The 26,809-nt window shown below is 47.4% G+C and overlaps 1 protein-coding gene across 2 annotated transcripts in view; it reads left to right on the top strand.

Annotated features, from left to right (window-relative positions):
- Positions 1–26,809, top strand: part of ASIC2 (acid sensing ion channel subunit 2) — a 994,353-nt gene that overhangs the window by 902,718 nt on the left and 64,826 nt on the right. For both annotated transcript variants that reach the window (XM_041725643.1, XM_041725642.1), the window contains exon 3: positions 21,238–21,365. In XM_041725643.1, the coding sequence (XP_041581577.1) occupies positions 21,238–21,365 (128 nt within the window). The remainder of the gene's footprint in view (positions 1–21,237; positions 21,366–26,809) is intronic.

Raw genomic sequence — 26,809 nt, 5'->3', positions numbered from 1 at the left:
AGATAGGAGAAGGTGAGGAAAACAGAAATTAGAGTGATATAGCCAGTAAGCCCAGGGATGCTGGTGGCGTCTAGAACTCCCACAGGTGGAGAAAGTAAAGAGGTGCCCAAGAGGGGAACATGGAAACAAAGTAGACCCAAAGCAAGAGTAGTGCTGTGTTCAGGGTATAACAGCTGGGGAGTAGGAAAGGTCAAGGATGGTCCGGGGGAGGGGCTACAGGGGAGGGGGAAGGGGAGAGAAAGTTACAGCAGGAAGGAGGCCTTTGGCCCTTGGATTGGAGCTGAGGTGGGTGGAGGCCAAGCAGCCAAGCCTCCACCTCTTGCAACCCCCACCCCATGATTCCTGAAGCTGACCCCTCCAATCCTAAGGCATGGCTCTGACCATACCTAGGCATTTCAGGCTTCTGAGGGCAGCCAAGGCTTCCACCCCGGAGATGACCAACTGTGAATTCCAAGCTCCCACCACCACCACTGTCTCCTTCCCATGTCTCTCACTCGAGCTCCCTGTGGGAAGAAGCGAGCATGGCCACTTCCCTCACTGTGTGGTTAGTCCTCCTGCTCCTGCAACCAAGAAGTAGAATGGCCCCCACATGTGTCACTCCAGCAATGCCTTCAGGCGGCTCACCTCAGGCTCCAGGCCATCTGCTGCTTGCCGAGGAGATGCTTAGTTGGCTCCATCCACTTTTCTAAATTCAATGCCCCTGCCCTCCAGCAAACAGAGGAACGTCTGGTTTGTGCCGAGCTCTGGCATCCCTGAGAGCTGACCGACAGAGCCTGGCTTTCCAGAACATCCCTGAAACCAGCCTGTGTCCTGTCACCATGGGGGTCTGTAGACAACCCTGAGTTCTAGGAGCTGGGTCTTGGTCCCCAAATGGAGGCTCTGCCTTGTTCTCAGACACCTGAACATATTTGCTTATTGAACTGCCTGTGGCAAAGAGAAGAAATGGGCAGTAAAAATGGGTCCTGAAGACCTCATACCCACAGCCCAACTACAGATTAGTTATGTGTTTGCATGGTAACGTTGGATTCCCTGCCCTGTTACCTCAATTTGAGAGGGAAAGTAAATGTATACATATACACAAGCACACACCCACACACGCACACACCCACACAATGCCAGGCACCCTATCACACACATCTTCACACAGTACAGCTCCCCGTGGCATCTGGCCTTGGGTCTGAGCACTGGCTGTTGGTAAAATGGGATCCAAACCACAGGGCCTGCCCCAGGGAATCTGCATTCTGCCTCCCAAAGCCATGGATGGATGGAGCAGGAAAGCTGAGACCATCTATTCCAGCCAATCCCCTTGTTCCTTGGTGGAGAGAGAACTGAGGCCCAGGAAGGAGTGATGACATACTAGACATCATGTAAAGTAAAGTCATGGCCAAGACAAGGCTGTACTGACCCAAGCTTCTTGACCACCAGTTAGCACCTATGGACCATAACCAGGATTGAGGATCTGCTGTGTGCCTAACACCATGCAGGGCATGGTCAGGGATGCAGAAGACACCAGACAGATACCCTGCCTCTCATGAGCTTACCATCTCAGTAGACAGCTAAACTAGAGCCCAGAATCCACAAAAGGACAACCTCACTCCTGCTGGCAACTTGAGCTATCTTTATGATCCACCATCTAGTCTCACTTAAACCATTCCCTCTAAAGTTGGGTGGTTAGGAAAGGAGGCTTCTTCTGTGAAGAAGGAGGGGTTCAGAGCAATGGCAGGGGCCAGAAGAAACCAGCTAAAGGAGAAACTGGTCTAGAAATAGAATATTCTCTATCTGCACTGTCCAATACAGTGGCCACAATTGAGCATTTGAAATGTGGCTCATGGTAATGAGGAATTGAGTTTCTAATATCATGTCATTTTGATTAATTTAAATTGCCACAGGGGCCAGTGGCTACCACACTGGGGAGCACAACTTGAGACTGCTCTGGTCAGCTTCTTGGATATTTGCCTTTGCTGCCACGTCCCACATTCTTCTGGGACCATAATATTCTCAGCCCTAGCCTTCCCCTCACCAAAGCCATGAGTGGTAGAAAGGGCTCTTTATCCCCACATATCAGGGAAGGAGGCTGAGGTTAGGGGACTTTACCCAGGCCACCCAGCCTGATGGCCTGAATCCTTACATCCAGGCTTCCTCATCTCAACTGCACCTTTTTTCAAGCTGAGAAGTCACTGAGCAATGAGCACCTCTTGAACACTCTGGTTGCCTCAAACCACTTGTTTCTTGGGCTGGTGAGGAGTAAGCCTCATGTGAGTTAAGATGTAAGTAAGATGTACACACCTGCTTAAGGATGAGGAGTGGACTCTGGCAGGTGAGGGTTGCCTGTCCATGAGGCCACCTGAGGAGGCATGGCCACATCTTACTGCTTGGTCTTTGCTCCAAAGGACTGTGGGCACAGCCAGGCCTAGTCCTGCTATGGTCCTCAGGAGGGAAGCTGCCTTCTGGACTTCCAAGCCTTATGGCCCCACAGATGCCATCTTGCTTGCTTGGCATTCCCACCTCCTCTCAATTCCCAAGTCTTAGTCAAGGCTATCTGAGTGATGATGGAAAAGAAAGGAATTGAAATATGGCTGTTGAAGGACTAGCCACAGACAGCTTGATGACAGGCAGTATAGTAGGACAGGAAAGTGCCATTATAGAGTCAGACCCAAGATGAAATCCCCAGCTCTTCCTTTACTAGCTATGTGACTGAGGACATATGACGGGCCTCCATGTCCTCATGTGTAATAGATGTCAACAACACAAATAAACCCATCAACTTTTCAGGATGGCAGAAGAAGCGCATAAGAGCTCTCTGCAAATTGTAGACAGTGGAAGGGTGATAATGATGACCATGGAGGGGATTGTCACACTGTCTCAGAGCTAGAGCCTATTCTAAACATCCCGACCCTGTAACAAGGGTCCTGAAGTAACTCAACATCTGGAAATCTCATTCTGTTTAAAGCAGAGCCTCTGATACACTCTTGCCTTGCCTCATGGACAGCTTCATTGCTCAGAAATTTAAAGAAGCAGTGAGGGAATCACTTCTCTGGGTGTAATTCTGGCTGGCAGGAGAGACATTTGGTCCCTGAGTGAATTTGGAAAAGGCAACCCTCCTCCTTTGAGTGGACCCAGCGCTGTGGGCTCACGCTGAGCAAATAGAGATGCTATGAAAATTATCTCCAGGCTGATAATGCCTTACACCAGGACGCACTCTTGGCAAAACATCCTTGTGCAGGGTACCCCGGAAATATGCCACTTTAAATAAGGCAGGGTCTGTCACATGTGGACCTCAACAGTATGGATCCTGTGGAATGTCAGGATTGGGGATATTACATGTTACAGGAATAGCAAGGATCTGGGAACCTTGCTTAGAAAAGTGAAACACATTTATTTATTGCAAGAAGTCTTGAATATGCTACATCTTGAATATCTGAATAGAAATATTGCATGCAGCATTTATTTCCCAAATGCCTTCGACCATGGAAACCTTTCTCATGGCTGCTCACAAAATAGAAAGAAGACAGAAAAACTGTCCTAGACTGTAGAAGTGCCGATTTCACGGCCAGCGTTTTCTAAAGGAAATTAAATTGAAGGCAGGTGGGAGGTTGTTAAAAATGAAACTCTGTGTAGATGCCTCTGAGTAACTTCAAAAGATAAAAGAAATAGGCAGTGGGTTATCTAGGTTGCACATGAGAGAAACCAAATTCAAACAAGCTTAGGCATAAAAGGAATTGTATTGCCCCCGGAATCCAAGGCAAGCTTCAACAACTAAACAGCAGGTGAGCAAGGATGCAGCGTCAGAAACAACTGGAACCAAGGGATCGGGCCCCCTCAGGTCTCTGCTTCTCTCGCCTCTCCTCTCTCTGAGTTGCTTTATTCTCTCTCACTACAGACAGGTCTCTTCCACGCATATTTTTTTCACACATGGCTGCCAATAGTTTTATATTTTACACATCCTACCACCAGCAAGAGACTATTCTGAGCCTCTCCTGGATCTCCTATTAAAAAGGAAATAAATGAACAGGGAAGGAAATCATTGTCCCATTGGTCAGTCAGGTGCTGATGCCTGGACCAATCAGCAGTTACCGGGGGAGTGAGTTCATAGAAGGACCCAAGAGCCCTGAGGAAGCTGAGTGAACAGCAGCTTGGGAAGGAGTCCCCAAAAGGGTCCCATGAAGGGCCATGCTGGGGAAGAAGGGCTGAGGAAGAGAGTTGGGGTTACCTCCGAGGAAACCAGAATTGTACAGGGAGGTCTCAAATGACCTCAGATTCTAGTCAGATAGGCTCTAAAGTTGGAAAGACCACAGATAGGGCCTCTCCCTTTCTCATCTCCCTCCATCTTTCATTCACCCCATGTAAAATACGTTTTAATTGAATATAATCTGCCTGGATTTCCCCAAATCCTAGTATTTAGAAAAATGAATCTGAGGGGTGTCTGGGTGGCTCAATCAGTTAGGCCATCCAACTCTTGATATTTCAGCTCAGGTCATGATCTTAGGGTCTTGAGATAGAGCCCTGTGTTGGACTCTGTGCTCAGTGAGAAGTGTGCTTGAGATTCTCTTTCTCCCTCTCTCTCTGTCCTTTACCCTACTCATGTGCTCACGCTCTCTCTCTCTCTCTCTCTCTCTCTCAAATAAATAAATATTTTAAAAGAAAGAAAAATGAACCCAATATTATGTTTTTGAGCAAAGGAATTATTTTGAGGATCTATGCTCTAATGGAGGTGAATATCTGGCACTTTATTATCCACCACCAGCCTCATCACCTCCCTTGTTCACTTGGCTCTGGCCACACTGGCTTCCCTGGAACACCTTGAACATTCTCTTACTTGAGACCTCTGCATCTCTACTTCCTCTTTCTAGAATTCTCTCTGCTCAGACCCACATAGCCAACTGCCTCACCTCCACTAAGTCTTTGCTCAGATATCACCCTGTCATAGAGGGCTACCCTGAGGACTCATCCCACTCCTCACCCCTCTATCTCCTCTGCTTGTCCTTTCTCCATGACGTGTCACCTTTAAATATACCATGTGATCTGTCACCTTTAAATATACCATGTGATCTACTTACTTATTCTTTTCTTGTCTATCCCCTACCACTAAAACATATGCTCCAAGAGGTAAGGGATCTTAGACTGTCTGGCTCACTGATGTACACCAGGGCAGTAAACATCTGTTAATGTATTTGTTGAGAGAAGGGAGGAAATACTGTAACTGTGCACACCGACAGGGCCAGGGCAAGAGAGAAACTGGTATTACCAAGTGGCTGCTATGTGCCATGAATATTCTATCCCATGAGTCCTTTCAGTCATTCTCCTAACAAAGTGTTATAATCCCCACTGAAAGGTAAAGAAACTGGGGCTCAGAGGGGTTGAGTAAGCTTCCCAAGAACACACATCTCTCATTTAAGTAGCTGAACCAAGCTAAAAACCCACGTATGAACCCAAAAGCAATTCTCCTTTCACTACATGCTTTTAATGTTCAAAATGTGATTGTAAAAGCACTGCCATGAAAATAGCTCAGGAAAAAAAAAATGGTCCAGGTGACATCTCTGAAGAGAGAATGGCATATAATGATGGGTCTGTTAAACTTTTCCTTTTCCATTTTTCCCTCTTTTTTTCCTCAATAGCAGAATCCTTATATTGAACAAAAGCTTTAGCACAGTCCCAGTATATAAAACAGATAATGGTAGAGCTGTTCTGGTTCACCTGGAGATGAGGACCTCAGTGTGATTGCCCCATGCTCACTATGGTCGACCCTGAGGAACCCCAGGGCTCCAAGGAGCCTAGTTTAAAAATCACTGGATGGATGCCTGATTTTACTGGGATAAAAACGGTGTCCATTGATTTTATGACTCTGTACATCCCAGAGACCAACTCCAAATCTCTCTCTCCCTTTCTCCCGGGACAGTGAAAGGAGTTCATGATGTGTCTTCTGAGCTCCGGAGCCTTGGGGAAGTTAGCAGTCTAGACTTCTGGTTGAACATGGTGGATTGATCAGAGCTATTTCTTGAGGCTCCCTCCACACACCCCATCTAAAGAGCCATCATGGTTTGTTTGGGGTTTTTTTAAGTATAAACACACAATGACTGAGAGTATGGGAAAGAAGGCAACAGTCAACGTCAGCAAGTTTTTGGAAGATGGAAGATAGATGGTAATTGACTTGGCCTGTGGCAGACAAAGCCAAGGGATAAGGGTCTGCACTGAAAAGCCAACTAAAGCCGTCGTGTTCTCACCACTGAACCCTCAGAAAGAGTCAGGAAGCAGAGGCATCGGACACTGCTGGAGACAGGGATAAGAGGTAGGACCAAAACTAGGAGGATTAGTTACAAGTCTGTAAAAGGAGCTGTGAAATCTCCCAAATGTCCTCCCTGTGGCCCAGAGCAGCCAGACAGGTACTTCTCCACACCCCAGCACCGGAGAAGGTGAAACAGACCGGCTCTGGGCATGAGGAAACTAGGCAGAGCCGAGGCATGGCTGAGGCACCCCCACAGAAACCAGGGAGATGAGGGACGCCTGGGTGGCTCAGTGGTTGAGCATCTGCCTTTGGCTCAGGACTTGATCCCGGGGTCCTGGGATCGAGTCCCGCATCGGGCTCCCCTCAAAGAGCCTGCTTCTCCCTCTGCCTGTGTCTCTGCCTCTCTCTGTGTGTCTCTAATGAATAAGTAAATACAATCTTGAAAGAAACAAACAAACAAACAAACCAGGGAGATGAGAAGTTTTGCTTACTGAGTAGAGACCCCAGCCACGCTAATCTACCCCACGACCTCCAAACAGAAGTCTGGGGGAGTCCCTTTCTAGAGAGAATGACAAGCTCATGAGAAAAGGTCCACAGAAATCCATAGTCAGGAGTCCCCAGACATAATGACCTGGTTAGATCCCCCCAGAGTGAAGTCCTTTAGTGAGTACCCCCCCACCCAGGAATGATTGTGCAGCTTTACAAGTACCTCTTAATTATGAGTGGACAACCAGAATGCCAAGTTTTTGAGGGAAGCCACTGACAGGAAAGGAACCAACACCAGTCAAACAAAAAAGAAACTTTGTGACGGACACTGAGGAGGGCACTTGATGGGATGAGCAGTGGGTGTTATACTATATGTTGGCAAATCAAACTTCAATTTAAGAAAATAATTTTTAAAAATGTAAAAATAAAAATAAAACAAAAAGAAACTTTGAGGAAATAGAGATCATGATTAACATCACAAGCTCTAGAGCCAGACCAGAGCCTAAGTTCAAATCCCAGCTACACAACTTGTCGGCTCTGCAACTCTGGGCAAGTTACCTAATCTCTCTGAGGCTCTCAGTTCCATCACATCTAAAATAAGACTAATATTATTATCTACTCTGAAAAGTTGTTAGGAAGACTGAAATGAGTTATTATTTATGAAGGACTTAGAAAATGCCTGAATAATACTGAGTACTATTTGAGTGTTTGATAAATACAAAATAAATGCAGGGAGCAGAAAGAAACATCAAACCACTTTGGAAAAATTATCAAGAGATGAGAGATGATACTGCATCCATAAACACAAGCTGTTAAAAAGTAACATGCAAAGGGAAATTTGTGTTTTTTTTAACTCCTGGAACTTAAAATATGATCACATTAAAAAAAAAAAACCATAGAAGGGCTGGAATTAAGGAAATCTCCTGAAAAGTAAAACAAAAAGGCAAACAGATGGAAAATGGGAGATAAAAAAGAATGAAAATGAGAAAGTAAATCCAGGAAGTCCAACATGTTCCTACCAAGAGTTCTGGAATAACAAACCAGAGAGAATGGAGAAGAGGATGTTGGCAGAAAAGATATGAAAAGTACCCAGCGAGGGCAGCCCAGGTGGCTCAGCGGTTTAGCGCTGCCTTCAGCCCAGGGCATGATCCTGGAGACCTGGGATCGAGTCCCACGTCAGGCTCCCTGCATGGAGCCTGCTTCTCCCCCTGCCTGTGTCTCTGTCTCTCTGTCTCTCTCTCTCTCTGTCTCTCTCTCTCTCATAAATAAATAAAATCTTTAAAAAAAAAAAAGTACCCAGCAGAAGCATGTGATCATTCTTTGCTAAAGAATTCATCAAGCCCTGTCCCAGTAAGTGGCAAAATAACCAGACCAAGATGCATCCTTGAGAAATTCAGGCTAACAGAGATAAAGAGAAAGCCTCAACAGTTTTTGGAGAGAAAAAAACAAATGACATTCCTAAGACCTAGAATCAGAATGACCTGGGACTTATCAGCAGATACTATCAATTGAAACCAGAAGACATTGGGCAGAGAGGAAGGATGGGAAATCTTTCTTTCCTACAAACTCTTTACCCAGCAAGCTACAAATGAAATGTGAAGGTGGGATTTGGTTTCAAACATATTCAAACAGCGGTGTCTGGGTGGCTCGGTTGGTTGGTCTCTTGATTTTCGCTCAGATCCTGAGCCTCACATCCGGCTCCACACTCAGCAGGGAGTGTGCTTGAGATTTTCTTTTCCTCTCCTTCTGCCCCTGTCCTGCTCGTCGCACTTTCTCTCTCTCTCAAATAAATAAATAAATCTTTAAAATATATATATATTTCAAATATATATCTCATATATATTTCATATATATATCAAATGTATCACTATATTATATATATCTAACAATAATATAATTAATATATAAATTACATTTGTATGTTAGTATATAATTCATGTATACATTATATTAACATATAAACTATATTTTTTTGGTGAGAACATTCAAGGTCTATTCTCTTTGCAGATTTCAATTATACTATACAGTATTATCACCTATAGTCACCTGTTTTATATTACATCCTCTGACCTTACTCATCTTGAAAGTTTCTGCCTATCTCCCCACCACCACCACCACCTGGCAACCACTTCTCTCCTCTGTTTCTATGATTTTGCCCTTTTATTTTTATTTTTATTTTTTTTTTGCCATTTCTATGATACTTAGCCAAAAAAAAAAAAAAACATAAACAAAGAAAAAATGGGAAAAACAAAAGAGTTTCACAAGAAAAAGATAAAAATCTTTATAAACTACAAGGTTAGGGTGTAGGCAGTATTTACCTAATTCCTTAAAAGCTGGTGACTGGGGTAAACAAAATATCGTGGAAATCTACAGGAAGATGGAAGGAAAAGAAATGCAGCAGAACACCTCATGGAAGAAGTCTACATCCTCATCTTCCATGGGAGGAATTGGGTAGCTAATACCGAAAATGTTTTAAAACCAAGAAATATCTTTCGAGCAATTGATGTCCATGGAAATATGAAAGTAAACAGAAGAAACAGCCCACACAGTTGAAAGTAGTTGTCCCTGAAAACGGGCTCAGGGCTTGGGGAGAGGTGGAGCTCAACACTGCTGTTTTTCATTAAAAGCCTTGCGGTATCATTTGGCTTCTTAAATTATGTACATATATCGCTTTGATAAAAATTAAAATTAAATTTAAAATAACCCGAACTTCTCTGCATAGCTGGAAGGCCTGAGCAGCTATCAGGGGTAGCACGATTTCTATCTTCCATCACAAGTGGGACAGAGCAAGAGTGGATCACAGATGGTTGCTATGGTTTCTCCGACATCTCTACCCCCAGGAATCACTTTTGTCATGGTGCCTGGAGCTGAGGACCTTCCCGGAAGGAAAAGTGCGGGCTCCAGCCTGAATCCCAACAGTCCAGAACCCAGAGATGTGCAGCAGCCAACTGGGATTCTGGGCTCACTCTCAGAGTGGGCCTTTGAGCTGGATGCGGTGGAGGAAAGGGGTCTCCACGGGCACCAAGGAATCAGGAGAAATGATGCCACAAGTCAGGAGTACCATTGGAGGCAAGCGTGCATTAAGCGGCCAGAAGCCTGCCTTCTATCATTCTGACTTCCATCATAACTGCCTCGTACACATGCTAAGAACTGTGCGGGAAATAGACGTGCTCCAGTTAGAAGTCCCAACCAGGCAGGCGGTGGTCTGAGGGCCATATCCAGATGAAACAGACCCACTCCAGAGCTCACGCCCTCCCATTCAGTAAATTGCCAAGACAACCCACCATGTGTCAGACCCTTGGGGATACAAATGAAGAATGCAGTCCAAGTTTTAAAGAAGTGCACAATCTAAGGACTACCTTGAGGGTTCCTTTTATGTGCTAGATGGAAATGCATTGATCCAACAACGCTCATGTAAAGCGCCCGCGGAGTGCCAGACTTCTGCAATCTGGGGCACATGTAGACAATGAAATGTCATCCAGTGCCCTCACTGCAAAAGAGAAAAAGGAGCAGGTGATGGGTTCCAAAAGGGAGGAAGAGGACATGTCAGGGGAGGCTTCAAAGAGGAGGTGACCTTTGGTCCTCATCCCCAGGCCTGTCTGCCAGGCACCCAAGCAGAGTATAGGAGGAGTTCAAGAGGGTGTGAATCATGAGGAGGTGAGAGGGAGGGAGGGGAATCGAGAGCAAGGACCAAGGACAGCCCAGGGTGTCCTGGGGAAGGTGGCTCTAAGGCTGAGACCCAGAGCTGGACAGGGTGGAGGAAGAGGCCAGATCACCAGGGGCCTGGTGTGTTCTGCTAACACATCAATGTCCTCCTGTGAGTCCTGCTACCCTAGGGTGGTCCTCCAACCACCAGCAGCAGCAGCAGCAACAGAGTCCCCTCAGAGCTTATCAGAAATGCAGAATCTAGAGCCCAACCCAAATCTGCATCACAACAGGATCACTGGCTGATTGACATTCCAGTATGAGAAGCTCTGATCTAGATCCCTGTTTCCGCCCTTTGGAAGTATGAGGATGCCTTTTTAACATCCAGATATTTCTCAGATGTCACCCCCACATGAACACTATCATGCTTTTTATATCCACGGATTGAGGAAATATTCAATAACAGAAGGTAATGCTTTGAATGACTTTGACTTCTATAATTATATCGCAATCTATATACCTGATCTGTTCGGCAATCTGGTTGTACCTAACTTCCTTTGCCAGAGTGTGTAAACAGAATTTTTATAAGTAGAATCTCAATCATCCACCAACTTCTCCTACAATTCCGGATACATGGCACTTCCTGATGGCTTTTCAAGGGTGGTGTCTCTGCATGTTGGTTGCCCACCCAGATTCATCAGCCTTCTTACCAAGTAATTTATAATCTCTGAGCCTGAATGCACTAGGGAAACTCATTATTTAAAGAATCCTTGGAATAAATCTTTTTCTAATGAGACTAGACCAAACTCCACACTGGTGCCTTCACTAATGTATGTTTTGTAAACATTCTATTTAACAGGAATGTGTCAAGTGAAGCCACTCTTCTCTGTTGCATAACTAAGACCCAACATTAACCCTCTCCTTCCCCAACATGGGCACATCACTCTACAGTGTATAAGGTGCTTCCCCAGCATTCTATCTTCTCATCTTCACACATTCTTTCGGTGTACACTGAGCAGTTCTAATCATTTGACAGACTAACCCATATAACAGATGTGGTAAGTTAGCAAGTCTCTGAAATGCTGAGTGGCTTTCCCATGACCTCATGGCTAAGAAGTATTGGAACTAGCACTTGAATCCATATCTCTGATCTGGTCCTTGGTTCTTTCCACCAAGAGCTAGTGTTTCTTAATAATGAAAACAGAAAAAAAGAGGAAAAAGAAAGGTTGCTTTGGGCAACACTTGGTTTAACAGAGGGTAACATTTTTGCCAAATCGTGTCTTAGGGGCTTTGAGGCTGTGCAAGAAGGGGCTGAGGTTTGCAGCCCTCAGCACACTGTCGTAGCCACTTGATAATGAGCTATTGGTGAGAACCCCACTACTTCATGCTGCTGCCCTGAACAGACGTAATTGCAGCCCATCCGGCTTAGGAACGTAGTGTGGATTTTTCTTCCTCCAGAGTTGGTCTAGCCCCAAAATATCACCTATGAGCAATGGAGTGTGAGCGTACCTGTCTCCATGCTGAGTTTGGATTTCCTCACCTAGGCCTGCGGCTCAACTGGGCCTGTCAGGGGAGGGGTGGGCAGGGAGCACAAGATACACATGGCCCAATTTTAGCCAGGCAGCAATTTGAGGATTCCTTACGTTGTCTTTGGAAAAAGTCAGCCTCCTCTGACTTCTGAATGCTGAACAGCCATGTTTTTTTTTTTAATCAGTTTTCAGGAAATTAAAATGAGATGTGGTGGGGTTAGGAGATTTGTGCATGATCCCCAGCTCATAGAATTGCAGAGCTAAAAGTAACCTGAGGGACCAGCCCCCTGCCTTTAATTTAAATAAGAGGAAACTAAGGCTCAAAGAGGTCACACAGCTATTAAGTGATGGGCCTGGCAGTCAGACCAGGGCTCCATGATTTCAGAGCCCACACTTTTCTTGAGACCATCCCCTGCTCCTGTTTCCAGGGCCCCACCTTGGTCTCCTTGGATTCCTCCGTGAATGCCAGGAGAGCAGGAGGAACCAAGATGGCACCTCTAGTGGACCACCCAAACAGTGCTTGCCAGACCCTTTCCACCAGGGCTCTCAAGGGTTAGGGCTTAGACCTCAGTCTCCATCATTGTCACTATACCACACAGTGAGCTTTCCCCCGGACTCTGAGATAAAAGAACACAGGCTGCTGAACCCTATATAAATTAGACTATTCTCTCCCTCCATCCCTGTAGAGCTTGAACCCTTATTGGCTAGTCACTAGGGACCATTGCTTCCTCTAGCCAACTGACAAAGGGCAGAGGAGGGTGAGGAGTCAAAATACCTGGCTTCTGGGCTCTTCCAGGCCACCACTTGCCATGTGGCCATTGTCCATTCTCTTCCATGTGGATCTCTATTTTCTCACCTGAAAGATGAAAAGTTAGTTGGATTACAGCAGTGTCAAGGACTCTCCTGGTTCCAAAATACCATGCAGCCATGATTCATAGTCCCTGGGCCTGTCCTTTCCTTTCTTTGGACTTTGCTTTCTTCATCTGTAAAATAGATACAGTGTAAAAAAATCATAATTATATATATATTTTATTTATTTATTTATTTATGTTTATATAAACAGGGATGTTGACACCTATCTCAGGACGGCTGGGAGGATCTGGCACCCAAAGTCTGTGAAAGCCCCAAAGCTTACCACACTTCTGCCAGTATTGTCATTTGCCATGTCCTGTAGGGGATTCAGAGCTGAGCAGCTCAGAGTCCTGGCCTGCAGCCTCTCAAAGGGGAACTACCCAATGGAAAATGTGGCTGGTGACACCAGGAAGGCACGCTGTCTTGAACGCAGCCAGGTGTTAGAGGACAAAGAGCAGAGCCTTGGGGACTGGCAGCCAGTTTGATGCTGGATTTGCTTGGTGTGGCTACAGCAAGCTTACCACTCTGAGCCTTTGTTTTCTTATCTATAAAACACTTGTTTTCTCATCTGTAGTAAGCCTGCCTCTTGGGGTGACTAAGGAAAAATAAAGTGATCATCTGGCTTCGGACACATCCTTGTTGCTCTTAGAATAGGCTAAGTGCATATCTGTCTCAGGGCTTCTGTACCTGCTGTTCCCTCCACCTGAAATGCTTGCCCTGGGTTGTCCGATGACCTACCTGCTCACATTGAAAAGCCTCCCATCTGGAAGAGTCACGACCACCCACCCTGCCCGTCCTATATCACTGTCCTCATATTTGGCCCAACACTACATGTGTTCCCTGGTGATTGTCTGCCCCACCCCAAATGGGAGCTCCAGGAGGACACAGGCCCTGCTTGGTTTACTGCTGGACCCCTGGTCCTTGGCCTGTGGCACATGCCCATGGTAGGCATTTGGTAGTTACTGTCTAGTGAATGAGGGGATGAATGTGGAATGGTGGCCAGCACCCAGGGCCCTCGGGAGGGCCAGGTCTTTCTTTGTTTCTGGGAAATCCTCAGCAGCACTTTAGGAAATGCTTCAGGGAAGTAGGAAGAGATCAGAGCAATTTCAGAGATAGTTTCTCTCCCATCCTCCTATCTCTGTCTCTTTCTCTGTATCTGTCTCTCTCTGTCACACACACACACACACACACACATGCCTGGCTGAAACATAGACCTGGACACTCCACGCTTCTCTCCCTGGTCATGGGGAGCAGTGAGGCCAAAAGAATGAGTCTAGCCCCCACTGTGATGTCATGGGCAGCAGAAACCAGGCAGATAGCAGCCACACAAAATGGTAACACCAGCTGGGTCTCTTCAGAGGGGTGTACAGGTGGTCTTCGCTGTCCTGGCCCAGCTTAAGTCCCTACATAGGCACCCAGCAATCTCTTAATCACCATCTGCCACCTTGGGACTGTGGTAGAGGGTCCAGAGCTGGCTCAGCAGGCTTCATGTGGACCCACCTTGGCCAAAAACTCACTGATGAGACCCAGACCAATGTGTTACCCTCTTGGCTGTAAATTGAGAAGGTGGGACTCTGTGAGTCTCAGAGATCAGCTGTGCTGTGTGTTCATTTCAGCAAGCCACTATGTGCCAAGCATTATGCACATATGCATAAATAAAACATTGACTCTGTCCCCAAGCATCTCCCAGTCTTAGTGGAGAGAGAGAGTTACGTGAAAAAAGTGAGTACCAGATATTGGAGCATCCCATAGAGGAAGGCTTCCAGGAGGTAGTGACAGTAAAGCTGAGTAGGAGTCAATCAGATGGAAGGGGAGGAGAAGAATCATTCTAAATTCAGGGAGTTGGGGATTCCTGGGTGGCGCAGTGGTTTAGCGCCTGCCTTTGGCCCAGGGCACGATCCTGGAGACCCGGGATCGAATCCCACATCTGGCTCCCGGTGCATGGAGCTTGCTTCTCTCTCTGCCTCTCTCTCTCTCTCTCTCTCTCTGACTATCATAAATAAATAAAAATTTTAAAAAAAAATAAACCTTTAAATTCAGGGAGTTGCATGAGGATGGAGGAGTGGGAGAGAGCCCCTGATCCAGCCAGGTTTTGTAGAAAGCCAGAAACACTGAATAATGATGATGATGATAGCACTATAAATTAGTGAGCTTTTCTTAATCACCAGACTCTGTGCTAAGGGCTTTCTATGCAATGTCAAAAGTCTTATGAAGACAGATTCATTATTATGTCCAAACTCATTCTGCAAATTTTGCAGCAAAATGAGCCTCCCAAGGCATGCCCAGGTGGCTCAGCGGTTGAGCGTCTGCTTTTGGCTCAGGGCATGATTCTGGAGTCCCGGGATCAAGTCCCACATCGGGCTCCCTGCATGGAGTCTTCTTCTCTTCTCTCTGCCTATGTCTCTGCCTCTGTGTGTGTGTATGTGTCTTTCATGAATAAATAAGTAAAATCTTTTTTTAAAAAATGAGGCTCCCAAGAGATTAAATAACTTGCCAAAGGTCACAGAGCTGGACTTGACCTTACCCTACCTGAACCCCAGAGCCCCAAGCATTTAACCAGCTGTCCTAGGCTCTGTCTGGTTCTGACCCACCAGGTAGCAGGGCTTGTGTTCCCACCTCTCTTCAAATGCCCAGCTCACTCCCTGCAGAAAAGCGTTCTCTGTGTGCAAGCTCTGCTCATCATGGCCCCACCCAATGTCCCCAGAATGTCCATACGCCATGAGGAGCTATTGGCTGTCCTGTGGGAGTTAGGGAAAGGGTCCTGAGCCCCTCTGCACAGAAGCCTCTCCAGGCGGAGCACCTCCCTGAGCATACCTCTGCTAGCAAAGCCTCCAGAAATGAAGATGCACTGGGGCCAGGGCCACTGGGGAAGGTTAGCATGGAAACAAGAAGACTCTGGTGGTCACAGTTTGTATCTTAAGATCCTTGAAGGGGTGTCAAGTGGAAGCAGGATTGGAGCTGGGGGCAGGAGAGAGATCTGTAAACAGACAAGTTTTCAGCTCAATATAAGGATGAATTTTGAAAACCATGGACTGCCTGTAGGCAGTGAGGTCTCCAGCCAAGCGTGCTCGGACACAATGGTGGATCTTCAAAGCGGAGGGCTGAGCAGGTGCCTCTGGCTGTCTCTCAGACCTTAGGTAGTAGATACCCCCTGGTGGCTGTGCCCATGAGGACCCAAGCAAGCAATCAACAGCACCCACAGACTGGTAATACAAGGAAAAACGAATGAAGGACTATTTACAAAGGTGTGTGCAAGGCTTAGGGAAGGCAATACAGGTGGTGCGATGTCCTGGGCCTGGTGGCAGGACAGCCACTTCTGTTCCTAGGAAAAGGGAGAAAGAGCTGGTATCAGAACCAGAGAGAGAGCAAGACAGAGAGCTCCCCCTAGCCTCCCAGCCCAGAGCTGTGGCTTTCCAAGGTGCTATGCAGCTAACCAGCAGTGAGCCAGCAAACAGAGCTCAGACGGGATATCCCAGACTGACCCTCTCTCCTCCAGACCCATCACCGGCTGAACCCAACCAGAAGCCAGAAGGCGAGGGAGCCCATCAGGACAGTCTGAACAGCGGGACAGAGAGCAGAGTGCAGAGGACTGGCCAGGGGAGGCTACCCTGCACTGAGAACGCCCCCACGTGGCTCGCCCCCCTCCTGCCCTCTCCCCTCCAGCTAGCTATCCTAGCCACTGACTGTCTTGTGTCAACATATCCCTGCCTTAGCCTAGAAAATTCCCCCGGCTTTGCAGAAAAATCTTCCCTTCCTACTTCTCTCGTGTTTATTTCCTCGGCATGTTTCCTGTAATTTGCAAAGATTAAAGATTTAAGCTTCTTTCATTGCGATGTACTTTCCGGGCCCCATTATGCATTCTGCCCATGGCTGCTCACCGGCTCCCCAGCGCCCTCTCCTCCCACAGAGGCTCCAAATCCTTTCTGCGCCCACAGAAGTGCTCCGCAGGTAGGCCTCACCTTGAGCCGCTATGGCTGCGCTCCTGAGAAGTGCTGCGGTCTTCCAGCCCCTGCAGGTCGAACACACTTCCCGCCTTTCTCCTGATCCGACATGATCTTTCATGTTTGGTCCCAATTAACAAGGGCTCCTAACCCTGCGTGTGTAGTAACTTTCCCTTTCTCTGTGCTCTCTCCTGCGCTCTCTCTCTCAGGGGCTTTGAATCCTGGTGTTCACGATGTGTAAACAAATCCTTCACTGCACTCGGGGCCTGCACTCCGAAGCAGCTCAGTGTCGAATCATCTGGTGGTGAGGGGAATATGAGGCTGTCAAGAATTCCGTCCACGTCAAGCTGGGTTATTGTCGGGGCTGGCTCCTTAGATGTGCAACCCGGGCAGTCACACACGCACACACAGTCACGCAGGTCCCCGCGCTCACAAGGGCTACACTCTTGGTTTAAGACTCTGCTGTGTCTGTCTTGACATTCATAATAATTCTTTAATAAGGGGCCCCACATTTCTGTTTTGCACTGGGACCCAAAAATTGTATAAGTGGTCCTGGCGGTTATTGTTACTGTTCTGGCTGCTGCTGCTGCTGCTGCTGCTGTTGGTTTTATGCACAGCCCACCTGCATCTCTGTAGAAGAGACCCCGCCCCCTGCCCTGAGTCCTGCAATGTGGACAGGCAGCATGTAGTGCTGGCATTTCCCTGTGCCAAACCAGACCCTGGGCAAACTCGAAGCTGCTAGAGGGCAGGAAATGAGCTGGAAGTCAGGGGACCTGGCTTCTAGCCCCTGCTCTGCCCTTGACTTGCTGTGTGACCCTGGGCAAGTCACATCCCCTCTCTGGACCAGTTTGCTACTTGTCCAAATGTGTTTGGCCTCAGATAACCTATAGCTGAACCTCTGGAAATGCAGATGCCTGGGATCCACCCCAGAGTGACCAGATCTAGGGATGGGTCCCCAGAATCGTCACGCAGAGCTCCCTACATGATTCTGATTTGCATTCCAGTTTGAGAACCTCTGAGGTACATGCTCTGAGCCTTTGGCTCTAGCAGTTTGTGTTTGATAACTTCAGCTCTTAAATTGAGTCTTCATAGTTGCATACTGACAGCATCCACATCCAGAAAATGTAAGAGACTACAAGTGGGTATGGGGCAGAGACTGGAAGGGGGCTGTTTACTAATCAGACTAGAAAATAATCCACAGAGGGAAGCCAAGGGCAGTTCCACGAAGGGAGAGAAACAAACCATCTGGAGATGTGAGAATAAGTGGTGCTATGGGAAAAGCAGGGCCAGAGAGGGTCTGGGACTATAACCGTAGGCTGGCTGAGAATATGCACAGCCCTGCTCCCCAGAGCCTCACCCAAATCACCCAAGGTCTCCAGGCCAAAGACCACCAGGGGCACCTGCTTAGGAAAGTCGGGGGTGGCATCCTTGCCATTCTCAATACTCTGAGACATCTGGGGTCTGCTTACACCTAACATTCTCCAGCTGCACTGCCCACTGAGGTTGTCACTAGCCACATGTGGATATTTAAATTTAAATTAATTAATTAAATTTAAATTCAATTAAAAATAAATAAGGCAAGCAAAAAAAGGTAAGTATGTGAGGTGACAGATTAATTAATTTGATAGGGAAATCCTTTCATAGCATGTACAGACATCAGATCATCACATAATATACTTTATCTCATAATTTGTCAATTATACTTCAGTAAAGCTGAGGTGAGGGGATTCATTAGTTAATTAAAATTTCAGTTCCTTGGTTGCATTTGTCGCACGTCATGTGGTTAGTGGCTACTATGTTGGAAAGCACAGATTCTAGAAGATTCCATCATGGCTGAAAATTCTCTAAAGAGAAGTGGAAACCTTATCCACCACTCTTCTACGCCCATCCTTTGCTGGGTATTTGTAATGTTATGAGATTATTTTAAAATGTTCTCTGCCCCAGCCCCTGCTGCTTCTCGAATAAACTCTTCCAAATCCCAACCCAGTCCTATTGGCCTGGGGCAGCTCTCCCCATGCAGGCATGCCTGGCCTGTCTGCTTTGTCCATTACTCAAAGCATTTCTGACAGAAAAGCTTCAATTTTCATTTCTCCCTGTAAGCCACGGGCCTCCTCCTTTGAGCCTGTCTTACTGGTTCGAAGGTTTCCTAAGCTCAGTTATACAGTGGGCATGCAGCTTCGGAGAGCTCCAGAAAATAAGTTTTGGCATCAGTCCCATCCCACCCCACCCCCCACAGCTCACTGAACATGCCTTCTGATCATCCAAGCACAAGCATCCTGTGATCCCAGCTTCATGCCGCCTTCGCTCCTTCCCCATCCCAGCCCATTCTCTGGCTCCTGAGCTCTCCTCCACCCCTCCCTTGGACAGGCTCACCCCTCCCCTTCCCGCCCATCCTCTGTCTCCCGCAGTCCCCTTCCCTGAGGCACCTGTGGGGCCACCCGCCAGGCCATGGGCACTGGGAGGAATTAGGGGCATCTCTTCTCTGAGGCATTCATCGTGCATGGGGAGAGATGGGCCCAAGACCATGGGCATCCCGGAACATGCAGTCTGCATGGACCATCTGGGTAAACAGCAGAACACTTAACCGCTGCAGGGAAGGGCGTGTGTTTGTGGATTGCCTGGGATCCTCCTCTGTTCTGAGAACACAGGACCGAAGGATTCCTGGCTGAGAGTCTCTTCTGCCTAAACACCATGTCAGCCACTGGGCTCCAAACCTGGGCTCTAGAACACCTGCCTATCCTTCCCGCTAATCCTTGTGCGCCTACTAAGCCCTTCCGTCCACACACCCCTACCTTGGAGTTCTCACCCAGCTCCCACCCCCTTCCCCTGCCTCTGTCACTGGCCTCCAGGCTGTCTGTGGGTCTTTCCCATTCCCGTGCCTGCCCCCAGCCCTTCCTTCCCCACAGCATTCATCCCCAAACCATGGTCCCAGGGTTAACAACTCCCTCCCTCCCTGACCTCGGCTTCCATTTCTCCCCCATGCCATCTTCCCCCCCTTCCTGTATTTACCCAACCTCTCCCCGTTCCCTTCTTTGAGAACACCCCTCAATTTGGACTCTAGATTGGGCTTACCCATGAATAACTGAGGAAGGTTTGAGTCACAAATTTCCCATTTGCTCAGCAGGCATTCCCTGAGTGCCTGCTCTCTGCCTGGCCCTGCACAGGACCTTTGAGATCCAGGGAGACAGCCCCGAACCTGGCCTCAGGATACTCCAGCCTGGTGGAACAGACTGCCAGATAAAGGATTGGTGCATGGTGTGGGAATACAACAGAGCAAGAGAAGTGTTTGCTGTGGGTCTGGCTAGAGGCTGAATATTCAGTGCTGAGTAGGGAGATTGGTCAGGTGGACTAGGTCGAAAGGCATTCCAGGCAGAAGGAAATGCACGTGCATCCGTGCGGGGCTGAGACCAGTAACAGCCAATCTGGGCAGCCCTGGAGGGTCAGACACCTGGTGCCACGAAGCAGGAGGCTGCCCAGAGCAAGGCTGGAATGGGGGCAGGTTAAGGGGCTGGGCTCCTTATCAGCATAGGAGAGAGTTGTGCAGGTTTGCATGTTGCAAAGCTCACTCTGCAGGCTGTTTGGAAAGAATAAGACAGAGGAGGCCCAGTAAAGGCTCACACATCCCAGAGATTCATTCTCCCCCAATTGTGAGTGTTTCGGATGAGTCAGGCCCTGCCATCCCATCACCTTCCACCACTTTTGCCATCTCCCACTGCCAAGGGCCATTTCTCTCGCCAAATGAAAGAGAAGCAGAAGGTTCTCTTCTGGTTGCCCATCCTGTGCGCCTCCAAGGGGCAGGCATCTCAGCATCCAAGCAAGTCCTGTATTTTTATTTTGACTGCTGTGTCTTCGGTGTTCCCCCTCCTGATCCCCTCGCCTTCTGCTCATGGCCCAGGAGAGAAGCTATTCTAGTGAATAGAATAAAGGTGCCTAACTCACTTCATAATCCCATTTTATAGTTTTGGAGACCAAAGCAAAGGGTTGGCCTAACTGGCCTGAATTAGCTTCTGACAGCTACCATAACAGAGTCCACAAACTTAGTGGTTTCAAACAACACAGATTTATTCTGTTATAGTTCTGGAAGCCAGAAGTCCAAAACTGGTCTCACTTGGCTTAAATCTAGCTGTTGGCAGGGCTGCATTCCTCGGGGGAGCTTCGAGGCAGGGGGAGGGGGTGGACATCCATTCCCCTGCCTTGCCCAGTGTCTAGAAGCTGCCTGCACCCCTTGGCCTGTGGCTCTTCCTCCGAATCCAAAGCCAGCAACAAAACTTTATTGCATTCTCTCTCTGACTCTGACCTTCCCACCTCCCTCCCACAAGGACCCTTGTGATGACATTGGGCTGCCCGGGTAATCCAGGATAACCTCCCCATCTCCAGGTCCCTAACTGCAGATAATCCCATCTGCAGTGTCCATTCCACCATGCAGGGTGATATCTTTACAGTTCCCAGGGATGAGGATGTGGACATCTTGGCAGGCCATTATGTTGCCCACCACGTGGCCTTTCTAGCATCCCTAGAGTCCGGAAGTTGCTGACCCATGGCTCTGTCTTTGTCCTTTCAGAGGAAACGACGTTTGAAGCAGGAGTGAAAGTTCAGATCCACAGTCAATCTGAGCCACCTTTCATCCAAGAACTGGGCTTTGGGGTAGCTCCAGGGTTCCAGACTTTCGTGGCCACCCAGGAACAGAGGGTAAGTTCCTGGGCTCCCTGGACCAGTGGTCCCGGGCCTACACCAGCCACCTGCAGAGGCACAGAGGAGGGGAAATGGAACTCCCACTCCTTCAAGGCTCTGAGTCCACTCAGGAGGCTCAAGCAAGTCTGGGTTCAGGACAGTGGCTCACCTGGAAATTGGATCGAGGTGTCAGCTAACTTCTGTAACCCAGTTCTCCTGTACCACCTGTTGGTTCCTAAACTTGGATGTGAGAGAAATTTAGCTTACTTCCTTTTTCATTGAATTCAGTGAGGACTTTTTCCAGAACGTTCTGGGGGGGTGGGGGGATGCAAGAAATCTTTTGAGGGGGAGGGGGAAACACTGGAAGCTAAGGAAACCTGCTGGCCAGGGTCTGATGTGCTTCATCATTTGTGTTGATACAACTCAGAGTGGCCTACCAAAAGGGAATGGGATGATGGGGGACCTTGCTCTTGTAACAGTGTAAGTGGGGGGAAGCTTCTTGCATGGGTTCCTGCCTGCTCCCTCTGACTTCGAACTGCGGGGTGGACCATTCAGTGGGCCAGGCCTGCTGCATCAACTCTGCATGTAGGAGAGTGAGGACAGGCACAGCCTCACGTCTGATGTGGGTTTCACATCTCAGAAGGGAGAAGTTCACAGATTCTCAGTGGGGAAGAGCTCTCAGAGCAGTACTGCAGACAGACACAGGGACGCTCTCTTTCTCTTACCTCCTGGTTTGCCTGGAATGAACACTGGAAAGACTGAGTCCTAAATCAGAGCATCCAAGACAACCTGCCCTGCGAGGTCCAGGAGTGGTGGGAGCACAAGGTCAAGGGGGTGGGAAAGGAGGAATCAGAAAGAACAGTAAAGGTGGAGCACCTGGGTGGCTCAGTGATTGAACGTCTGCCTTCAGCTCAGGGCGTGATTCTGGGATCCTGGGATCGAGTCCCACTTTGGGCTCCCCTCAGGAAGCCTGTTTCTCTCCCTGCCTCTGTCTCTGCCCCTCTGTGTGTGTCTCTCATGAATAAATAAATAAAATCTTAAAAAAAAAAAACAGTGAAGGAGGGGTCAGAGAGGCACACATAACTTACAAGCTCAGCTTGTTTTTAAAATGCGGTTCAAATGTCATCTGTCATCTAGTACTGACCACAGCTCTTTAGCCACTTTATAGATTGACCTTCTGTATTAGAAACTGGTTTTAAATCTCTGAGTGAACTATGCTTCTGAATCTCTGAGAAGGCATTGATGGTGGGGGCCTCCCAAACTGTTCCCTGTATTTAATGCCTGCGTACTTGCTAAGGGCCAGGATCGGCCTCCTGTGCGGTACACAGTAGGTGGAACATTGACTTTGAGGCAGGGGCAGAGGAGGCTGGGAGGCTGCCTGGCCTCCACAGGTCCCGGAGCCTGAGGCAGGTGGGGAAAGCAGAAATAAGCACGCAAGGCCGTGCCAGGTGGGAACCAGGAGGCACAACCAGAAAACCTCATCCCTAAGGACAGAAGAAGGAGGGTATGAAGCAGACGGTAGGGAACCAAGTTCAGGGCTGAGGAATTGAGTCGGGAAGAGTGAGAACACAGATGAACAAGTCAAGGTACGCAGATGGACAGGCAGCCCTGCGGAGCCCAGAACCCAAGCTATTAACCTCTTGGGCTTTTGAGTACTGCCAACTGGAGGCAATGCCAGACACTCATGGAAGTGACAAGGACAGATTTTCATCAAAAACATACCGTTCCTGGGCAGCCCAGGTGGCTCAGTGGTTTAGCGCCGCCTTCAGCCCAGGGCGTGATCCTGGAGACCCCGGATCGAGTCTCACCTCAGGCTCCCTGCATGGAGGCTGCTTCTCCCTCTGCCTGTGTCTCTGCCTCTGTGTGTGTGTGTGTGTGTGTGTGTGTGTCATGAATAGATAAATAAAATCTTTAAATATAGATATATATATTTATGTAAGATATATATATATATATATATATATATATATATATATATATACCATTCCAATAGGGACAGGTACAGGTGTTCAGCATGAATGGGACTCAACCTCCGTTGGTACAGAGGTGGCTGGGCTCTTTTTTTTTTTTTTTTTAAGATTTTCTTTATTTATTCATGAAAGACACACACAGAGAGACAGAGACACAGGCAGAGGGAGAAGCAGGCTCTCTGTGGGGAGCCTGGTGCAGGACTCGATCCCAGGACCCCAGGATCACGACCTGAGCAAAGGCAGACATTCAAACATTGAGCCAGCCAGGTGCCCTGTGGCTGGGCATCTTAATGGAAGTGTGAGGGGAAGGGAGGGAACAGAAGGGCCTGGAGCAGAGTCAAGGAAATGAAACATGGCAGAAGTAGAGACTGGGCCATGAGAAACCCTCCTGGGTTTACTACTGGCACTTGTCAGACTTAGGCTCCTCTCTGCCCACAAAAACAAGGAGACAGATCCCCAATCTCAGAGGTCAGCTGGAGCAATAGTAAATTCTTTTGGCAGACTTGAGTATTCTCAAGCAGGGACTTACCCTCCACGGGTGACATTAAAGAAATTTCTGGACCGAGTGGGAAGCTGAAGCTCAGGACTTCGAAGTACCCTTGAGTCTCTTTCTCTTCCCAAAAAGAAACCAAGGGACTCCCCATGGTGAGCAGAATGCAGGGACAGCCCATACCCAGCTTCAGAAAACAAATTTGTTGTTTGCTTTGAAGTGCGTTCTCAGAAAATCAGCCTTATTCATAGCAGCATTGCTAGGATTATTATAACTAATAATAAGATATTTGGTTAAACATTTTACAAATCTTCAAAGCATTTCTGCATCATCTCATTTCATCATTTCATTCATATTAATAGAGAAATACAAAAACACATCCTGGAGCTAAATCTAATAATAAATTATGTTTACATGTATATAAAAGAGCACATTCATAGGAAATAAGACTCGAAGGAAATAAGCCAAAATACCCACAGTGGGGGAATTATGAATGATTTATTTTCTTTCCTGGGTTTTCCACATGTTTTATAATGTGGCTCTTTGTTTTATGTATTCATTCAGCAAATATTTGTTGAACCCCAACTATGAACAAGGTGGTGGAGATACAGTGGTGAACAAAAGAGACCCAGTATCTGTCCTGAAGAACCTACAAAGTAATGGTTTCTTTCACAAACAAAAAACGATACTTAAATAATGTGAAGCCAAGCATAACTTGGGGGTTGATCCCATTTGTATGTTCTCATTCTCCCATTAATATCCAGCTGATTTGGTTCTCAAACAGTGCATTTCAGTGATTCTAAGAAGTACAGGTGACTTTTGAATAATGTGGGGATTAGGAGCACCAACCCTTGGGGAGTGAAAAAATCTGTATATGAGCTTTGACTTCCCAGAAACTTAATTAGAAATAGCCCACTGTTGACCAGAAGCCTTGCCAATAACAGTCAATAAACATATATCTTGTATGTTATATGTATTATATACCATATTCTTACAATAAAGCTAGAGCAAAGAAAATGTTAAAATCATAGGGAAGAGAAAAGATATTTACCCTATTGTACCATATTTATCAAAAAAAATCCACATGTAAGTGCACAAACCTGTATCGTTCAAGAGTCAACCACATTTTTTTTTCACATTTTGACATTTCTGAAATCAGGATTTGTTTCTCAATCAATCTCATCTGAGAGTTAAAATTAGCACTGCTATTTCTTTCTTAGTGGCATATAAAATCATGGTGCATCTTAGACTCTGAAGCAGTTACATTGTTCCCCTTCCAGGATTCAGCTGCTTCAGCTCAAAGCTCAAGGGAATCTTGCAAGAAGGTGGGGGGGGGGGGGGGTGACAACACTGGGGGCAGGAGGCCCTTTCCTGCAAAGTAGGTGTGAATCACACTAGGGAAATGGACTCCTGAGGGAGAACACTAAAAGGAACTGATGATTTAAAGTACCCCTACCATGAATCCCTCTGTGAATGGGGGAGTCTTTTTGTATGGTAAAAATCACTCTACCCATGCCAAATTATATACATACCTCCTTCAATGTTTTCATTTTTTATTCCAAAAGAGCACACTATTGCGCTGTAGCCCAGACTGAAGATTACTGTTTTAAATTCAGTATTTGCCCTAAACCCAGTGAAGCCAAGGTATGACCCTGCCTTCCTGGACAACCTGAGAAATGCTGCTCTGATGAGCTCAGCTACTGTAGGAGCCCTGCATGAGCCCAGGACCACCACCACCAGAGACAAGCAGTGGGATGACACTGGAGTGGAAACAGAACCCTGGAAGGATGGAATAATACCAGTCACTTCTAACTGAGCACATGCTACCCACCAGGCATTAAGCAACAGAGACACTTGACGTGCATTATTATTTCGTTTAACCCCCCACAGCAACCCCCAAAAGGAAATAATGCTATCTCCACGTTCCACATGACAGAACTGCACAGTTAAGTAACTTGTTTAAAGTGCATGGTAGGGGAAGAGTAGGGCTCAGCTTTGAACCCAGATCTCTCTGTGCAGAGAAAATCACACTGGGAGCCTAGAGGCCTGGGGTCTAGTCCTAACTGTGTGGTGAGACCTCGGATAATTTGCATCCCTCCTGGCACCACAGGTTTCCAATGCACAGGATGGAGGGGCTGGGTTAGATGACCTCAAAGGGCCTCAAGCATTAACAGCCCGAAGTCCCTGACTGTGTCACTCAAGCACACAGATGACACCTGGAGGTTTGGCCACAACAGTTTTGCACTCACTCCCTGCTCTGCCAGCTGCTGACTCCCTCCTTCATGCCAGCTGCCGTGGGGTGCTACTAAGGTAAATCGTGACAAGAATGTGTGAGACAAACCCCCCTCCCCAGGTCTGGGAGGCAGAACCTGGATTCCTGCCAGTGAGAAGCAGGAGCTGGGTAAATAACACTCCTAAAACTCTAGAAGAGAGGTTCTGAGCATGCTCCTTGGTAGTGCTCCTTCCTCAGCTCACACACAGAGTGCTCACATTGCTACTCTTCCTAAAACTCTTAAATTCCCCCATTTCCCCTAATTTGCAAAGACTCAACCCTTAAGAATGACTTCCCCACTGTTCACTTCCCTGTTCCATCTGGCCCCTGCACTTCTGCCAGCTTCATCATTCCCTATGGTTGACCATCATGCACCGGACATCAGCCAAACACTCCATGTTCTTTGATGCCTGCTTTGTGCATTTGCACCCACTGTTCCCTCTGCTCAGAATCCCTTCCTTGTTTTATCTACTTGGCAAAGGCCTATTCACACTTCCAAATGCTGCTCAAAGATCATATAGTCTTTAAAGACTTTCTACACCCCATCCTCCCACCCTCAAGAAGCAGCTAGTTGCTCCATTCAACACTCCGTACATTCATTTATTCCTTCAACAAATACTCACTGAGCACCTCTTGTGCTGGGAAAATGAAGATTAGCAAGACCTGCACCCAACCTTGGAGCACTCACAGAATGAAATGGGTTTGTTGGCAATTTCGCCACTATCCTAAG

The sequence above is a fragment of the Vulpes lagopus genome, chromosome 12, assembly GCF_018345385.1.
Source record: "Vulpes lagopus strain Blue_001 chromosome 12, ASM1834538v1, whole genome shotgun sequence".
NCBI classification, from domain to species: Eukaryota; Metazoa; Chordata; class Mammalia; order Carnivora; family Canidae; genus Vulpes; species Vulpes lagopus.
Note: the sequence above shows the minus strand (reverse complement) of the source record. Positions and strands in the feature narration are given on the sequence as shown.